The sequence below is a fragment of the Berghia stephanieae genome, chromosome 2 (genome assembly GCF_034508935.2).
Source record: "Berghia stephanieae isolate SIO BIC M18660-M18661 chromosome 2, UCSD_Bste_1.3, whole genome shotgun sequence".
NCBI classification, from domain to species: Eukaryota; Metazoa; Mollusca; class Gastropoda; order Nudibranchia; family Aeolidiidae; genus Berghia; species Berghia stephanieae.
In genome coordinates, this window is record NC_088361.1 from 91,482,482 (window position 1) to 91,500,904 (window position 18,423).

General features: G+C 33.6%; 1 protein-coding gene across 2 annotated transcripts in view; it reads left to right on the plus strand.

Moving 5' to 3' along the window:
• LOC144965833 (polypeptide N-acetylgalactosaminyltransferase 11-like) overlaps positions 1–17,364 on the plus strand; it is a 31,026-nt gene extending 13,662 nt beyond the window's left edge. The window contains exons 7-12 of one of the 2 annotated variants that reach the window (XM_078901602.1): positions 7,810–7,962; positions 10,729–10,860; positions 11,549–11,635; positions 13,001–13,108; positions 13,826–13,966; positions 14,578–17,364. In XM_078901602.1, coding sequence (XP_078757728.1) covers positions 7,810–7,962; positions 10,729–10,860; positions 11,549–11,635; positions 13,001–13,108; positions 13,826–13,966; positions 14,578–14,700 — 744 coding nt within the window. In that variant the 3' untranslated portion in view covers positions 14,701–17,364. Of the gene's footprint in view, positions 1–7,809; positions 7,963–10,728; positions 10,861–11,548; positions 11,636–13,000; positions 13,109–13,825; positions 14,206–14,577 lie in introns of those variants that run through there. The other variant, XM_078901601.1, reaches the window with a different exon arrangement.
• The last annotated feature ends 1,059 nt before the right edge of the window (positions 17,365–18,423 follow it).

Sequence of the window (18,423 nt, forward strand, 5' to 3'; positions counted from 1 at the left end):
TTAATCTTGCAACCTAAACAGTATATGATGATTGGGAGCATTTAAAGAAAAGCACATTTTCTTTTTAATTTGTCGGTACTAAAATTATACTTTGATAATGTCTGCTGTGCTACAAACCCTTTTGACTTCCAGGTTCAATATTTTTCTTTATTCTAAAATTCTTGGGTTTCCTTTCAATGACAACTGAGATCATTAAAATTCAGCTCACAACTTGATGTGTGTAGATTTGATGAAAACATATGTTCGAGTTGAGAAGCAGTGTTCACGAACTTGCTGATCGTTTTTACTAGCATTTATTTTCCTAACTTACCTGTGTCAATTAACAAAGGCAAGACTCAAATATTTTCTATCTGAACAATGTGTTTGTTATTGAAATATTTCCGGCATATACATGTCATATTTCATTCCCACAAAATATAAATCAGGATTAAGTTGTCTGGGCATCAGCATCGTTCAGGCAGTTGGGGGGAAGTCTTTAAGGAATTAATGAAGCCGATGCTCAACCGGTCTGGAGGACGTTTGATTGATGTCGGCTGTTTGTTCTGCCAGCCGGTGATGTTTTCTCACTCCCTCAATGACAAAGAAAGTCATTGTTATGACTATGAACTATAGTCTATTATTACTTTTGTTACTATATTAATTGTTACTTATTGCCGCTACTGTTATTATTATTATTATTATTATTATTATTATTATTATTATTATTATTATTATTATTATGATATTGCCTTCATTGCATTCTATTACTATTATTGATATAATTAATTTCTGATTGTTGTAAATAATTTATGTGAATTGAATTTTGTCGATTGGCCAAGGGCCTACAATAAACTTAAATGAAATGTTAGTCTTTGGATAGGACTTGGGTCTATTCTTGATTGCTTTTCCACCTGGGTCGAGTGAAGCATTTGGAGTAAATTTTGTTGCTCAACGTAAAAAACATGACGCTTACCATTCCGCTGATACTGATACCTCCAAGGGGTGGTTGGGGAAAAACCTAAAATTCGTTTGACATTCTGTCTGATTTTTCGCTGAAACAACAAAGGACAATCTATGTATTCAGATGAGACTTCAATGTGTTACTATTCCGATTTATGTTCATATTTTGATTATAATGAAGAGGGAACCCTGAACCCAGTGAAGTGGGTGGATTGATCTATTTATTTCTATTTCAAAACAAAAATATGGCGTCTTTTCACTGGATTTGTTATGTGGCAGAGGTCTCCACAAATCTAACATACCTCTTCCAAAGGAATAGATGGTAGAAAAGTAGATAACAAGAAGGAATTATGACAGTTACTTGTCCAGGCCTTAAATATTTGGAATGCTATTCCTCTCTATCGCTGTCATGTAGCTGATGTGCATACGATCTGTCTATTGATTTATTTTCATAGTTCATAGCATGATGTGCTTTATTTTCTTCTTTTTTTTTCCAGAGAAATACAAAAAGCCAAGGAGACCCTGTCCATACTGTGGACAGTTGCAAACAAAACTCTCAAGGCATTTGATGAGGAAACACAAAGATGAGACAGAAGTTACAGAGGCCATGAAACAGCCTGTAAAGGAAAGGGATAGAACAATGGAGAATCTCAAGAAAAAGGGCATTTTTTATTCAAACACTAGAAACAATTCAATAGTTATGCGTGAGAGAGCACAAGGGTCACATGAAGTTGTTATGTGTGCTGGCTGTAAGGGGTTTTACTCTGGACGAAGGGTTTATGAACACAAAAAGAAATGTAGTACTGAGCATGCTCTGTGTACTGGGGTTGTAAAATTTTATCCCGTGGCTCCCAATGCAAGTAAAGAAATAAAGGAGAATATTCTTGACAAATTTCGGAATGATGAAGTGGGAAATTTGTGTCGATCAGACAAAGCTATAGTATTGTTAGGAACAAAATTGTGGAGTAAAAGTTCAAAGAAGGAGAGAAAAGTTATAATGAGTGATTTACGCATCTTAGGAAATTTGATTTTAAAAACTAGGAAGAGAACAAATCAACCTTCTTTCTCTGGAGAGGACGTGGTGAAGCGTTGTAACTTTAATGAAATATCGCAAACCATTTCTGAAATGACTTTGAAAGAGGATGGGACATTGAAAGCAGGCTTGAAGCTTTCAATTGGATTTATATTGAAAAAGTTAATTAATTTCTTAAAAGGGGAATATATAATGCAAAACAAAATGGAAGAATCCGCAGAGATAGATTTGTTCAAAGCTGTCCTGGATTATAATTGGGATAGTATTTTTTTTACAGCCAGAGTTCAATGTGAAGCAAAGAGAACAAATTTGAGAAAACCCAAAGAGATGCCATTAGAGAATGATATAAAGAAGCTACGGCAATTTATTACTGAAGAGATGGTCCGTATTTGTGAGGATGATTATCAATTATTTGATTCACATATGTTTGTTAGGCTTCGCAATGTCATCGTAGCTAGGCTTACAATGTTTAATGCGAGGAGAGGCGGAGAACCCGCAAGGATGTTGTTAAAAGACTGGAATGATGCAGATTCAGGTGTATGGGTTGATCCCCAGCTTGTACAACATGTCACTGATCCTCTGGAAAAAGCGTTACTTGAGAAGTATAAGCTGGCCTATCAGTCTGGAAAGGGAAGCAAGATGTTGGTCCCTGTGTTAATACCCAATGACACAATTCAGCCTTTAAGGAAACTTGCACAGGAGCGTAAAGCTGTTGATATTTCAGACAACCCATTTCTTTTTCCAAATACAGGAATATCCAAAGATCATGTAAGTGGTTACATTGCCATCAAATATGTCACTTCCTTAGTAAAGGATTTAGAGAAACCCCAGTTGTTAATAGCTGATAAATTCAGGCACCGAGCTTCGACATTATTTGCCTTACTTGATGTCCCACAACACGAGAGAGATGTCTTCTATCGACATATGGGACACAGTGAATCAATCAATCAAAACATTTATCAGTGTCCACTTGCAATACGAGAAATAACAGAAGTTGGTCATTTTTTGGGTCAAATTGATAACTCAGCATCGGTCACTGGGGAAGGAAATTGTAACATTGAAACAAATGGCTCTGCAGTGAATAGAGACTCAAATGCATATTTTGGAACATCCATAGTAACAGCTGCAAATCAAGAAGAAATATTTGATGGTGAAGCAGGAGTGCCAAATCAGCTTACGTGTTCTTCAAAACAAACTGAACCCAAGAGGAATTCAAGCAAAAATCGGAGATACATGTCATGGTCAGATGAGGATACAGATAGAGTCAAGTCATATTTTAAAAACTTTGTCGAAGATGTTTCAGCACATGGTTCAAGGGGATCATTACCTAGAAAGTCTGAAATTATTCTGTTCTTAAAACACCACAGGGTATTTTCACAAAAAGGAATCCCTGAAGGTACACTAATTAGTTTGGTGAAGACAAAGATTTTTAATGAAAGAAATAAATATAGAAGGGAAAGAGCGTTTCAATCGGTGTAATGACAATCATGAATTTGATTTGTATTACATTCATTGTATTGTATAGTGTTATTGACATATTTTGGGGGTTTACAAAAACGTTTTATCTTTATATAGTACAATCTGTTCATCATTGCAATATCCTTTTTTATATTATATGAACATTCATTTGCTCAGCTTGAGAGACAAATGCTTTGTAGAACCATAGCTGCCAACCGTTCTGTTAAAAACGGATTTGTTCCGTATTTGACTTCCTGAGTCCGTAAGTGCTTATTTTTAGTTCAAAATCCGTATTTTGTAATTTTTGACTAATTTGTGGTAAAAAAGCCATGTGAGCCTAATGAATTATTATTATTGATCCATTATTATTACTATTACTACTACTACTATTGTTGTTATTATTATTATCATTATTATTGGTGTCCAGTGAGAGCATAATCTCCATTTGTGTAGCTCTTTAATTTGAATTATGCCTCTATCATAAATGATTTTCAACAATTAAAAAAGTTCCATTCGTTTATATGACGCCTGTATTTTACTCAAACCTTTCATAATGTATTGGAGATTTGCATAGGATATGGATGTTAGCCTCGATATACTTTGAATATTCTAAGACAGTATTGATACTTTCACTATTTGTTACAAATATTATTTTAATTAAGAATAAAATTAAATCCACCTTTTTGATTGGAAGGTATTCAATAAGAAAATCAATTGCTTATATTGATTAAAGATGACAATGATTATTTCCCTTTATTAATTTATGAAATATATAAATTTAATCCCTTTAAAAACATCTTCATCTGATTTTAATTTTTTTTTTTCAAGCAAGCTTTTGTAACGGTTTAGGTTCAAGAAAAATAAGTATACTCCATTTTTAGGTGTGTTTATCTTGTCAAAGTAAAGAAGTAGGAATTCTCTAATATTTAGAGGTGCATTTTACTATAACTACTATTATAGTATACTACTTAAAGACCATTATGTTGCATGAAAGAAAACATATATGCAATCGTCTACTTTTTATCTGAACTCACCTAATTTTTACCCCAAAACGCCCTCTCAAGTGATGTACCAGGTTGGTAGTTATGCATTTCTAACCATCTTAAGTTATTTCATTTATTTTACAATTGTGCTTCTTGTGTATTGGTCCTTATCAAAGTTGAGGCAGTTGAATTCTTTCTTTATATTGTCCGTTCTGAATTTTGATCTCATTGTGGAAAGCTCCCATAGCGGGCAGGGAGGTACACACTGTGTCTTCTATCCCCTTATATCTGTTTTCCAACATGCTTTCAGTCTTTGTCTTGGAATGAGATTACTTGTTTTTTTCCTGGCCCTCGCCGGAGTCCTAGCTGGGAGGGAAGCAGTCAAATGCATATTTATTGTTTTGGGAGATGATATTTTTTTCCTTGTAAATCATCTCTCTGTTATGTATTATTACTATATTTGTTATTTTTTAATGTATAATGTAAGCATTTGAGTGTGTTCCTCTTTGTTGGATTTTGTGTCCGGATAAGACTTATAGGTGATCTCAAACTAAGTACATTGGTGATACGCTCTTGGAATCTACATCTGATCCCTATTTGTTCCCAGTTCCCCTATGTCTTACTTTCTCTTGGATGCTTCAACTGTAATTCTAGAACTTTTTACTATCCAATTTTCTTCCTTTTTACTGGCGCTGATATAACCTAAATGTGTTGCAAGCGCCGTAAAACCCTTAAAAACAAAACAACAATCATTGTGGAAAGTGTCATTTTAACGATTCAAATGTGCTGGTACTAAACCCGATAATTGAGCAACATTTGGATTAGCCTCTGTCATCTCAAACTTGTTAGTGTTAGTAATAGTAATTAAAAAGGCTGACTTTTATATGTTGCGATTCGATGAAGGGGGGGGGGGGGGGCTTCGGCACACATCGCCCCTCATCCCGGGCCAAATGGGGGTTCCTTTTTTTATTTTTGAAAAGTTGGCAGCTATGTAGAACTATCTGAAAGAATCAGATATGGCAGAATAAAAAGTCTTTCTACTAACCCTAACTTAATTGGCCAATGTAGCTTTATGTTCAGCATTTTCTAGATACCTAATGTAAAATTTCACTATTCTTTTTATGATAATTTTAAGAGTTGCAATCTTTAGAGGTGACTGTCAAGAAATGACACCTCTGTGCATTTAATTTCATTCTTTCTTTATCCCCTCATCCTTAATCAGAATAATAATAATTAATAATGAAAAAAAATGCAGCAACGACAGCTTAGAACGGCATAAAGTGCTTAAGAATTATTTTTTTTGCATTAAACTTTATTCAAACGATTTTCAACACTTTTGCTTCACAGTTTATGCTTTTTAACAAATGCAATTAAGCAACTTACCAGCAACAACATATTGGTTTGTTATCATTTGAGGGTTTTATCAGTAAAACTGTTTCTATCCTTTTATGTTGCACTGTACACATAGCAAACTTCATGCTTTTATTTGGTGACCAAAGACTTATGTGATACAGTGGATGAATGTTTGTGATGGCTTTTGGAACTGAAATAAACCTGCAATATGATTTGTAGACTTCTATCGTTATGTATCATTTTTCGGTCAAATGTAAATGTAATTTTACACGAGCTTGATGTATCATAAAACCCACAATGAGCTCAACGTGCAGCTGGTAGTACATTTATATGGACACGAACAACGTTGTTACAATTCAGTAACGTACTCCAATTAACACAAGTGAGACTGTAAATGAGACTTTTACAATGACTCTGCATCGCCACAAATATGGATTCGAACCCTGGCAACTCGGGCGTCAGACGAACTGTCTACCACGAAACCAAAGCAAGCATTGTGCAAGTTAAAGTGAATGAGATGTTGATTGAAGCCGTTCATTGTGTCCATCAGATCTGCTGTCCTATCCATCCAACTCCATTCACTGGGTGGGGTTCCCGACTTCCCATAATGGGCAGGGACGTACTCGTTGCGTCTTCTATCCCCCTATGTCTGTTTTCCAACTTGTTTTCTGTCTTTGTCTCGGGATGGGATTACTTGGTTTTGTCCAGGACCTGGCTGGGAGGGAAACAGTCAAATGTATAGTTCGAGTTTTGGGAGATTATATTTTTCCCTTGTAAATCATCTGTCTGTTATGCTCTTTATTGTTTTGTTTACATATTATTTATGCTTTGTAAACATTTGAGTGTATCCCTCTTTGTTGGGACCTGTGCTTGTGTCTGAATGAGACGTTTAGGTGATCTCAAACTAAGTACTTTGATAGTGGGCTCTTGGAATCTACTGTTTCCTATTTGAAACAAATCCCCTTTGCCTTACTTTTTCTTGGGTGCTCTAATTGTAGTTCCAGAACTTTTTACTATCCCATTTTCTTCCTTTTTACTGGCGCTGATATGACCTTAATGTGTTGCAAGCGCCGTAAAACCCTTAAAAACAAAACAAAACAAACCAAGTCCATTCAGTGGTATACAACAACAACAAATAAACTCCTCTGCCTGGTCCCTTCTATCTCTGATCTTAACCTGGGTCGTCAGGTTTCTAAAGGGGTCGGGGACTGCAAAAACAATGGCGCACGGAGCAACTGGGAATATTTTTTGCCGTGTTTGAGTCCCAGGTTATTTCCCTGAGCGCCCCTTCTGAGGGATGGACCTTCCCAGGAGTTAGTAAATGCGTTGCTCGGCCACTTCACTCTACGCACACTGGGATAAGCTTCGACACTATGGCCATGAAGCTCTTAATCTTAAGGACTTACTTTATTTTAGACAATTTGGTGGTAGCTCACTTGAAAATGCACTCTTAGGTATACACATATATAAACATATACTGGGCTCCCTAAAAGGGTTTTTTAATGTGGTCTCCCTAAAAACATGTTTTTACCAAATGTCTCCTTAAAGCTACAGAAACACTTAGTAAAACATTAGGGGGACCGAGTAATTTTCTATATACCATTGTGATCATCAAGCATCAGAATTGTGTTCATAAATCATTGTAGGGAATCAAACTATACTCATTTGAACAAAGATTGAACAGTTTAATCAATTTGAACAAGACATATGCTTGGTCCTCCAATTGGTGCATTTCACAGTGGTCACCTTAATAGTGGATTGATACTTATATATATATATATATATATATATATATATATATATATATATATATATATATATATATATATATATATATATATATATATATATATATATATATGTCAAAACACTGAATCCTGTTGAATGTGGAGTGAAGAGTAAACACATTTATTATAACAGGAATGATCAATTTAAACTCATTTTCTTCATGATATATTCAGAATAAGATCCAGTGAAGGTATCATTACAGAAACAAAAATTCATTGATACATTTCGTATTTTACATTTTCTTGCTAAAACCAGATTTGGCAGTGTGGAGGTTGGCTAGAGATTGTACCATGTTCACGAATCGGTCATGTTTTCCGTCAGTTCAGACCTTATGCTTCACCAAATGGCGAGGACACTACAACTCGAAATGCTGCCAGAGTGGCTCATGTTTGGCTTGATGACTACAAAGTATGGCATGAATTATTTTACGTTTTTAGTAATCTTCTATTCATGATTTTTATAGTTTAAAAAATGTTCTCTTGACTATGATAATATTTTTTTCATTCTTCTTTTTTTTCTGGTGGGCGTATTCTTCTCCTTCACTACTATCACACATTCCTGTTTCTCCTATTTTGAAAATATTGTGCATGTGGTGTTTCAGGTAATATATTTCTTGATTTCTTCAAGGTAACCAATTTTCCGTATATTCATGGAATTCAGTATAGTATATTATTAACCCTCAGTATATTTTCCAATCACCTGCCAAACGGAAAAAGTAAGTACATAATCTCTTTTTACTGGAGTTCAGCGCTCACAAAGGGGTTGGTCTATGTGTTTGTGTAAAAGTTCCGTAAATTTTTGCCTCCTGAATTGGCAACCCTGTTTCATGTTGCACTTTGTTTTATAGGTCTATTTGAAAAGAAAAAGAAATGAAAGAACATTGGCACCACTTTCATTGTTGTTCTATTAAGTAAATCACAGCCGTTTATTACACTCGATATCTTTCACTTTAGTTTACTACCGTCACACCTCCAATTGAAACGACCCACCGTCGATGACGGGGCGACCACCGTGTGGTTATGTCATAATCAAAATTAGCGTTTAGGTGATAGCCACTATATTATTTTTATGAAAATGATCTTTATTATCATCATCATCATCATCATCATCATCATTATTATTATTATTATTATTATTATTATTATTATTATTATTATTATTATTATTATTATTATTATTATTATTATTATTATTATTATTATAGGCGGGTGGTTGGATGGGAGCATCACCCTTGAATCATATACCTATGATGTTCGCATGGGTGTACGATCCGATAGTGATGTCGTTTCTTCTTCTCTTTACTAGCCTATCCTGCTTCTTTGGTTTGTGATTGTATTTTTGACAGGGGATATTTTTTTTCTGTAAATCTTCTGCCTGTTTGTTCTTGGTTATTTATAATTTAGCTTATGATATCTTTAGGTTATGATTTTGATTTACATTTGTACTATTTTTGTTAGATTGCATGTTTTTTTTTGTTTCAGCGGTCTCTCATATAACCTCAATTGTGTTGGAAGAGACCTAAAGCAACAAACAAACAAAAAAAAAAATTATTATTATTATTATTATCCTTATTATTATCCTTATTATTATCCTTATTATTATAATTATGATCGTCATCATTATTATTATTTTTATTATTATTATTATTATTATTCTTATTATTATATAGTTTAGATCTATACAAACGTCAAAGGAATGCATATAACATATCTTTTCCTAATAATTGTCAATTGCCATTACTAAAACCAGTTCATTTTGATCATTTGATCAACAAACCCCTACAATGCGGTGATCACGCTTTTTTTTATTGCTGTCAAAAAAGGATATTGCTGTACAGGTGAGCGGATATCTCAACAATGCTTCATTACAAAATGACTTTAATTATATATTTCTACTCTGTGAATATTGATGATTATTGCAGTATTTCTCATTTATTTGTATAAACTCAGATAACTATGAAATTTTTGATTATATCATTTGAAGTAATTAAAATTTCTGATCCATTTTTATGGTTATTTCCTATAAAATCTAATCCGAAATGATCTACTAAAATTATATCAAATAAAAGTATGTAAATCACTAGTTATGACTCTAAAATATCTTATTGCAACATCTAATAGCATCTTTACGACGCTACTTTGAACTTGAGAAAAAAATCATCAAAATAGGAAAAATTGCTCAGTTTCCCTTTCGGCACAGGCCGTGACTCGCCATCTGTTATGAACTAGTGTCCGGCAAAATTTACCTGTCGGAACTAAAGTGAACGCAGTAAATGGCTGTGAGGTAAATGTTATTGGATTTAAAAAAACAAAACCTTGAGATTTTATATAGGATCGACTAATCATGCTCAAAACGCTTTACAGAGGGTCCCTAGCCAACAGCAACACTTAATGTATAGGACGAGATATGACACCTGTTATGCAATATTACAATTTGTCAGACTGAGACAACGCTGTAAATAACCAGGTACTCATTTTATACCTGAGTACTGTTAGAGTATTTGAGTAAAGAGTCTTTCCAAGGTCTCAGCTATGCGCTGCCCAGAGTGGGACTTGAACCCTGGACCTTCCAATTTAATGGCAAGTTTCATACCACAAGAGCACATTGCCGCACAGTAAATGAGGTGCTGAATGCTGGTTTTGAATCCAGGTCCTGTGGGTTGAAGTGCAACGCCACATTGCCTTTGTCATCCACCTGCCATGCTAACGTTTAAACAAACTTTTAAATCTATTTTACTTGAGATTTTTCATGTTTCTATATTTTTAAAAATCTGTTGCTTGATAATTTTTTTTTTTTTACATAAAATTGTACATTACCATTTACTTATTAAATCCTACTCACATGTATGGCTCACCTCCTCATAATTGTACTTTGTTGGATGACGGATGCTCAAATTTGAATTTATAGTGAGAAATAAGAAACTAAGATTAACATTTAAGATGCTTTTTAGTGCGAGTAAAGGATATAGTCTCTGATAGTGACAAAAAACGAAAATCTCTCATCTCTCGTCATTTTGGCTTTAAAGTCACTTTTAGACAACTGGTCAATAATCAATATAATTCAGGTTTTCAGACAATGAGTCATATTACCTATATCATTCTCGTGACCAAATGAGAATATAGCACCAAAATCCATCTCCCACCCTGACCCTTACCTGTTTATGTTGTTCACCAGAAACATTTCTTTAACCTGAGACCTGGAGCCAGGAACATGGACTTTGGGGATGTTAGTGACAGGATTGCCTTACGTAAAAAATTGGGATGTAAATCTTTTGAGTGGTTTCTAGAAAACATTCATCCAGAACAGGTGAAGTTTTGAATTTAAACATTTTTATACACATTATGATTTTTTAAAAATGTTATTATATTTTATAATAAATTTGAGTCGTTAAGAAAAGAACTTGTTTTTATCTCCTTGCTAAAGACAAAAGTATCTTTAATTTTCCAGGAATCCAGATTTTAAAAACTGTTTATGGAAAGAGGACAAAATTGTTTTAAAATATACCATAAAAACAAGCATAGTTTTCGTATTTAAATCTCGTAGTGTTGGGGTTTTTTTGTTTTTTTTTAAGCTATTAAAGGAGAAGAAAAAAAATCCAGTGCTTGCTACTGTCAATATAAACTAAAGGCAAGAATAAAATTCTATATTGAAAATCATGTAAACATTATATTCCATTTTTTTAATATGCCATATATATATATATATATATATTTTGGATAGGATGCCAATCCATCGCAAAGTACTTTCCACCAAATCTAACAGATCCAGCTACCCAATCATTGCTTGGTGGACAGGGGGTTTGAAAAAGAATCTCGACTCACTCGGGATCTAACCCAGTCCCTTTGCATGTGGTGCAAGTGCTCTATCAACTGAGCTGTCAGGACCCCCTTCTACAGCAGTGATTGACAATGTAAAAGATGGCATGCTTTAGTTTTGACTTAATTTATTATGATTGCAAACAGGTTAAATTGATACATGTGTCATTCTGTTTCAGATTGTTCCTGGCGAGAAAGCTAAGGTTCCAGGTGCTTATTTCAGACGTTTTCCACGCCCCAAAGCGACAACATTGGCAGAGGGTTATGTAAGTGGCATGGTTGATGTATTGTGTGTCACAAAAAATGTAGACACTGGTAATCGTTGGAAACTTTTACAGTGTTAAAGTTGTGAAATTTTTTATGACCAAAGATTTTTGCCAGATTCTAATCACGTGTTTTTATTATTATAGCATACGGTGTGCTATTATAAAAAGATATAGGTATTTTTGGTTTTCTGAAAATATGTTTGCAAATTCATTTCATTTTTTAAAATATTCAAATTTTTACACATATTTCAGCATTTTATAGAAATGTGTAGTAATCACATTTGTTTTATCGATTGTTTAATCTGTTAAGAATTTGGTATTTTGAGTCGCCTCAAAGCTCATGTGTAAAAATTTGTTGCTGCTGATGGCTGAGTTACATTTTGTTCAGGGTCTGTTTTTTTGGTGTGTCAATTGCATGGTAGATTTTGATTATAGATATTTTAATGATATCAATACATGGGTCTTCTGTAAGTATTGTTCATAAATGCAGGTGAAATGAGCTCAGCTTTCATTGAAAGTTGGATATTGCTGTTGTAAAAGTGTAACTGATGTAGTAAGTGTTGAAATGACGAATGTGACAAGTTTTAAGTTGTATTCAATATTAGTTTTTATTGATCAATATGATCCACCACATATTTTATGTATCGGTCAGGTTTACGAAAGGCCAATTTTATTTTTTTATTTATGTCTCTTACTATTGCGTATATTAATTTTTTTTTTTTTTTTCATTCAGTAAGTCAAGTAAAAAAATAAGCTTTGTCTAATTAGAAGTCGAGGGTCAAGAGAGCCCAATTCTTGGAGTACTCTCCTCACACACTGGGTTTGTTAGGTCAGGCGAAAAATACTTTGCGATAGATTAGCATCATCTCCAAAGGATAGCGGGCATGAGCTTTCATCTTTTTAATGCTATAGAAACAGGGATTAGATCCAACTGTGTATGCCTTATGGCTCAAAGGGACTAATTTTATATTTAAATTTATGAAATTTATTGTAAATCAATTTTATTTTAGATGTTTCCTTTCATTACAGTGTGGTAGTCTTTCAGAGCCAGAAGTAAGGTCTATAAAGCTGGATTTTCCATTTAAGTAGCCTTAAGCAAACAGTTGCTTGCACTCTTATGATAGGACTTATCATGCTTACCAACAGATTTAACAAACCCAGCTACCTAATCACTCTTGGGTGGACAGAGGGATCAGAAAAAAACCCCAAAAAAAAACAACCACGAATGTGCCCAGGGATGATATCAATCCAATTGCTTTTGAAGCAAGAGCTCAACTGACTTAGATAATAACAGTGTGTTGCCAAAATTGTAATTTGTACAATTTGCGACTCAATACATTTGTAAATATTTTTGTATTCTGACAGCTGAAACATCGTAATTCCAAGCTGTGTGTCACCCCAGACAAGATTCCACCAACCAAAGGGACACTTTTGTCATTACAGGAATGTCATTTGTCAGATGATGAATTCATGGTAAACATTTTTTTAAAAGCATGTCATTAGAAACGTTTATTTTATCAATAAGATACAGAAATGGAAACTCATAGTTGTCTAGTAACTGAGTGGCAAATACCAATCTTATGGAAACGTAGGAAATAAAAAAATTGAAACTGATAATGTTGCACCTGCAGGTGCCTATTATCATTCTAATTTTTTAATGTAGCTTGCCCATCTTAAAGGGTTTCTGTCTTCAAGGAATTTGAATTACCGGGAAAGGATAGGAAACGAGGCATGGGGCTGTCACCAAGGTTTACTTATGTCATACATCCTATTCCTTCTGCTACTTGTTCTTGATCTTCTTTAACCTGTTGTTATTGCTTTTGTAATGGATTTTCCAGATTTTTCTTCTTTTTTTTTTTTTTTTTTTTTTTGTTTTTGTACTTTTTCTTCTTCTTCCTTTTTTTTATGTTGGTACTTGTTCATCTTCTTTTTCTGTTCTTGTTGTTGTTGTTCTTCTTCTTTTTCTGTTCTTGTTGTTGTTGTTGTTCTTCTTCTTTTTCTTCTGCTTCTTCTTCTTCTTCTTCTTCTTTTTCTTCTTCTTCTTCTTCTTCTTCTTCTTCTTCTTCTTCTTCTTCTTCTTCTTCTTCTTCTTCTTCTTCTTCTTCTTCTTCTTCTTCTTCTTCTTCTTCTTCTTCTTCTTCTTTTCATTCTTTTGTACCCTATTGATATTTTCATGATCGTCCTTTCCAGAAATTTATTCTAACGGATGATTACCTGTTGAAGCTCTCTAGCAATAACTTATGTTTGGAGTCCCGTGGGAACAAACAGCAGGAGGTGTTTTTAATGAAATGTGCTCCAGGTGGAATGCAAACATGGATTCAAATCAAATGGGTATACTTTACTTTCTTGCATTTTATTAGTTCAGATAACTCAGTTAGTAGAGCCCTCGCTTCACACACAAAGCTACTGAGATCCAGCCCGAGTGAAGTCGAGATTTTTTCCTTACCCACTTCTCACCCAGCAGTGATTGGGTAGCCCGATACATCTGGTACGTCTGGCTGAAAGTATTTTACCATAGAGGATAGCACGCAATAGCTATTGTCCAGTTAATGCTATAGAAACTGGGATAAACTTCAGTTCCATGTGCCTTTTTATTATGAAAGAGTACTTTTTAAACTTTTTTTTGTAAGCCTTTTAATTTGTTTGTTTATTATTAATTTAATGCAATACATGAATATTTTGATAGTTTTTTGGGTTTTTTTAATACAAAAAGCTTTTAGATAAAATTATACCGAGCTAAGATTTAAAAAGTGTGAAGGTTGCCTTTTACAACATACCTTTTCAATTATGTGGATTTTACACTTATAAGAATATGTCTTGATTAATATCTACCACCATTAAGGAAAGTTCATCACTGATATTCAGTAAATACGAATTTTACAACAAATTCTTTTACAGAGCCATTTTTTATAAAATAGGTTTTTTCCTTCCTCTCTAATCAGAATGGCCAGTCAGCCGTGTACAATCCACCCTCCGGCAAGTGCCTAGCAGTGACTAAGAAAGGGCAACAACTCTCCCTGGATTTTTGTTCCAACCCATCTGCCCAGTCATTCCTGATTGAGTAAACTTTTCCATTGTCTTCTAATCTTTTGTTAAACAGAGTTTTTTTTTGTTTTGTTTTTTTTTCCAATATTTCGCTTTTTTATTTTTTTTTACATAATGGGGTCATTCAACCACTAAATATGGCTTCAGTAAAATAGCTGATATTCATTGAAAATGTTTGCTTTAAAAAGCAAGTGATTGTTACTATCATAAATTTATAAAGCAATGTATAAAATGCTTACATTCCTCTCCGTTTTAGGTTGTGAGTATTTATGCTGTGCAATAAGCTTGATTGAATTCTTATCAATGTGATTATTTCTTACAGAAGATGGAAATTAAGGCCTTTGCTTTCTACTTCTTGACTTGTCTTATATTTGGTATTATGTAATAGATTTCCCCGAAAATTTTGATAATCTAAACAATATCTCTGTTAAATGGGATTGCATATTTTTGTTTAATGTCTAGCACTTATGAGAGTTGGTTAAATATGAATTGCCCTGACTATGAAGGAATTGTTCGATTTGCATACATTTTTTAAGGAAAAGATTAATTTTTAAATTGGAAATTGGAAACTTCTGATATGCACCCTCCTACTTACTAATGATCATTCTGAGTAATGCTGAATAGCCTACCAATAGTCTCCAATGCACTGTCCAAGTCGGCAGGTCCTTCTTCTCTTCTTTGAGCTGTTCTAAAATGAACTAGATAAATGCTTTTCCAGATTGTTGTCCATTAAAAAATCCTTTTTACTACTGTGTAGTATAGTATGATAAGAATATTCCATTTCTTTATAGTAATGTAAGAGGTAACTGTTGTATTTGGTATTTCCCACAAAGAATGTAAAAGCAATCAGTTGGTATGAGATGGAAATGTGCCATGAGAGATATCTATATTATATCCATCTTTTGGCTGAGAAGAAACATCCCATTAACATTTTGGCGTCTATGGGGTAAAAATACTAATATCCTTTTGATAATGACAGCTCTTCCTCGTGTTTTATTATTTGTATATATTGTTGTTATTAACAAAGCAGTGGTTTAATCCAGAACAAAATGTTTTTAGTGGAATTACATTTTCCATTAATTTTTCCCATTCTTTTTATAAGTTAAATTATTTCTTTTGTTCTGATTGATTGACTTACAGTGGAATGAATCCTGATAAAATCAACACCGCTTTCCAAAAAAAATTTGTTCACTAAAATTCAGCAAGGTTGACTTTTTCCATCATGAATGGAACACACTTAATTTAAAAAAAACAGAACCAAAAGAGGTGTTGACTTTATGCGGATTCTACTGTAAATTTGTTTCATGTGGTGAATTTTTTACCAAATTTATTGCTGGTGATGGTCTATTCTTGCCGTGTCAAAATTTTATGTTCAAAATTGATGACTTATTATTATTCATTTTTACATGAACATTTGTGATCCATAGCCCCAAAACAGTATTATTTCGGGATGATTGAGGTTGTAAACAGAAATTTAAAAACCAGGAAATTGAAACTTATGCCAACAGTTTTTTTGTTTTTTTGTTTGTTTGTTTTATTAAGAGGAAAGATTATAAATTCTTGAGGAGCGATATTACTTATTGTATCTCTATTAATTTAAACTTTAGGTCAGATTATCATTATCTGGTTCACCCCGACTTAATACCAGTTTGAGGTGATGGGTCACAGCTCTTGTTAAAATCTCATGTATAATATAAACGCATTCAAACGCAATTTGTCAAATGCATTTGTGTCAAATTTTTAAGATGCTGAAATCAAAAATATATAGATTTTTATTATTCTCTCAGATGTCAGAAAAAATTCAGCAAAATATTTGTATAAAACTCATATCAAATCATTTATACTAATTTCTAGGTTTTATTTGTATATCAAATCACTTTCATTGTGTATAAGAACTGTAATGTTTGATATTTGCTAGAAACTGTAGAAATAAAATAAAAAATCCAAGATAAATTTGGATTAAGATCGATGAATGAATAATCGGTGTAACAATTTTGATAATGTAGGATAAAATCTCAAAACATTTTTTTAAAAATAAAATTACTTTGTTTCTGTTTTAAGTTTCGAAAATCGCATGTTGTAAACAGTAATCCATAGTATAATGTCTACTGTGCTGTGAATGTAAAGTTATCATTAAAAACGTTATTTATTGTAGTCATTTCTATGGATGTAAATATTCCCTCCATTATTTATTGTTGCATTTCAAATTTATATCAGTTCACAAATCAAGCATCCTCGTAAAGTCTTTCAGACAATGAACATTTCCAATTTATTGACAGTTCATTTTAAATGTAGTGAGGTTTTGCTGGTGTCAAATAGGGAGGTAATACAGTAGTTCTTGTCCTAAGTTGTCAATGAAAAGTTGACATGTTGATTTTGATTGTGTACATAACATTATTCCTTAATAATACAAGAACTGTGATTATAGGCTATTTTAATGTTGGTGGTGTCAAAAATTGAAAGGTTTTCAACCATTGTGTAAAAGTAAAGGTGACGTGAATAAGAGGTCTTTTTTGAGCCCCAGAAGTATAAGAGTGCAATATAATTCTGGGTTCCCCCCCCCCCCCCCCCCATAATGTTAAGCGTACAGCAGAAATTGCACAATCACCTCTTTTTTTTACGGGACCCTGGTCTATTTTTTCTGACCCCTTTGTTCACCCAGGAGTGATTGAACAGCTGGGTCTTTCAGATTTGAGTTATCCCAGTTTCTATAGTGTGAAATGGACAAAAGCAATTGCTTGTACCCTTTGTAAAGGATGCTTTTCTATCACAAAGTACTTTCCATGAGATCTAAAGACCCAGCTATCCAGTCACTGCTGGGTGGACAGGGAGGAGGTTGGAAAAACATCTATTCACCCACAAAATGATCTTGGTCCTTTTGCATGTGAAGCAAGTGCTCTACCAACTGAACTATCGGGACCCCCTGTCGCCAGAAGAGCCTGAAACAAATCCTGATCCTTCACAAAAATGGAACACATTATGTTTGCAGTCGGGCTTAAGCCTCTAATAATTTTGCTAGGTTAATTGATGAGATCCTCTGACCTCCCAAGGTGGGCAAGAGATCAACTGCGTCTTCTATCCCCTATATTTGTTTTCCAATCTGATTTTTGTCTTTGACTTGGAATGAGATTGCTTGGTTTTGTCCTGGCCCTTGCCATAGTCCTTAGCTGAGAGGGAAATGTATAGTTGAAGTCTTGGGAAAGGATATTTGTTCCATGTAAGTCATCTCTCTATGATGTACTGTTATAGTTATTATTTTGCATATTGATTTGTAAACATTTGAGTGTATTCCTCTTAGTGGGATCCTGTGCTTGTGTCTGGATGAGATTTTTAGGTGATCTCAAACTATGTACATTGATGATATGCTCTTGGAATCTACACATGTTCTCCATTTGAACCATTTCCCTTTTACTTACTTTTTTTCTTGTCCTTTAATTGTAAATCTATAATTTTTTTACCATCCCATTTTCTTCCTTTTTACTGTTGCTGAAATTATCTAAACGTCGCAAGTGCGTAAAACCCATTAAAACAAAAACAAAACATAGCAAGGCTAATGGGTATCTATTTTGAAAATACAATATAATCAATGTTGCCACAACATGCTTCCATTTGTTTTCTTGTTTAAACATTGTGTATACAAATGTTCCATAATCTAAGAGAGAATGTCAGGGAAATGTTAAGAGTACGTTTAAAAATCTCAAGGTGATGTGATAAGTTTTTAAAGGTTGTCAACTACTAGATTA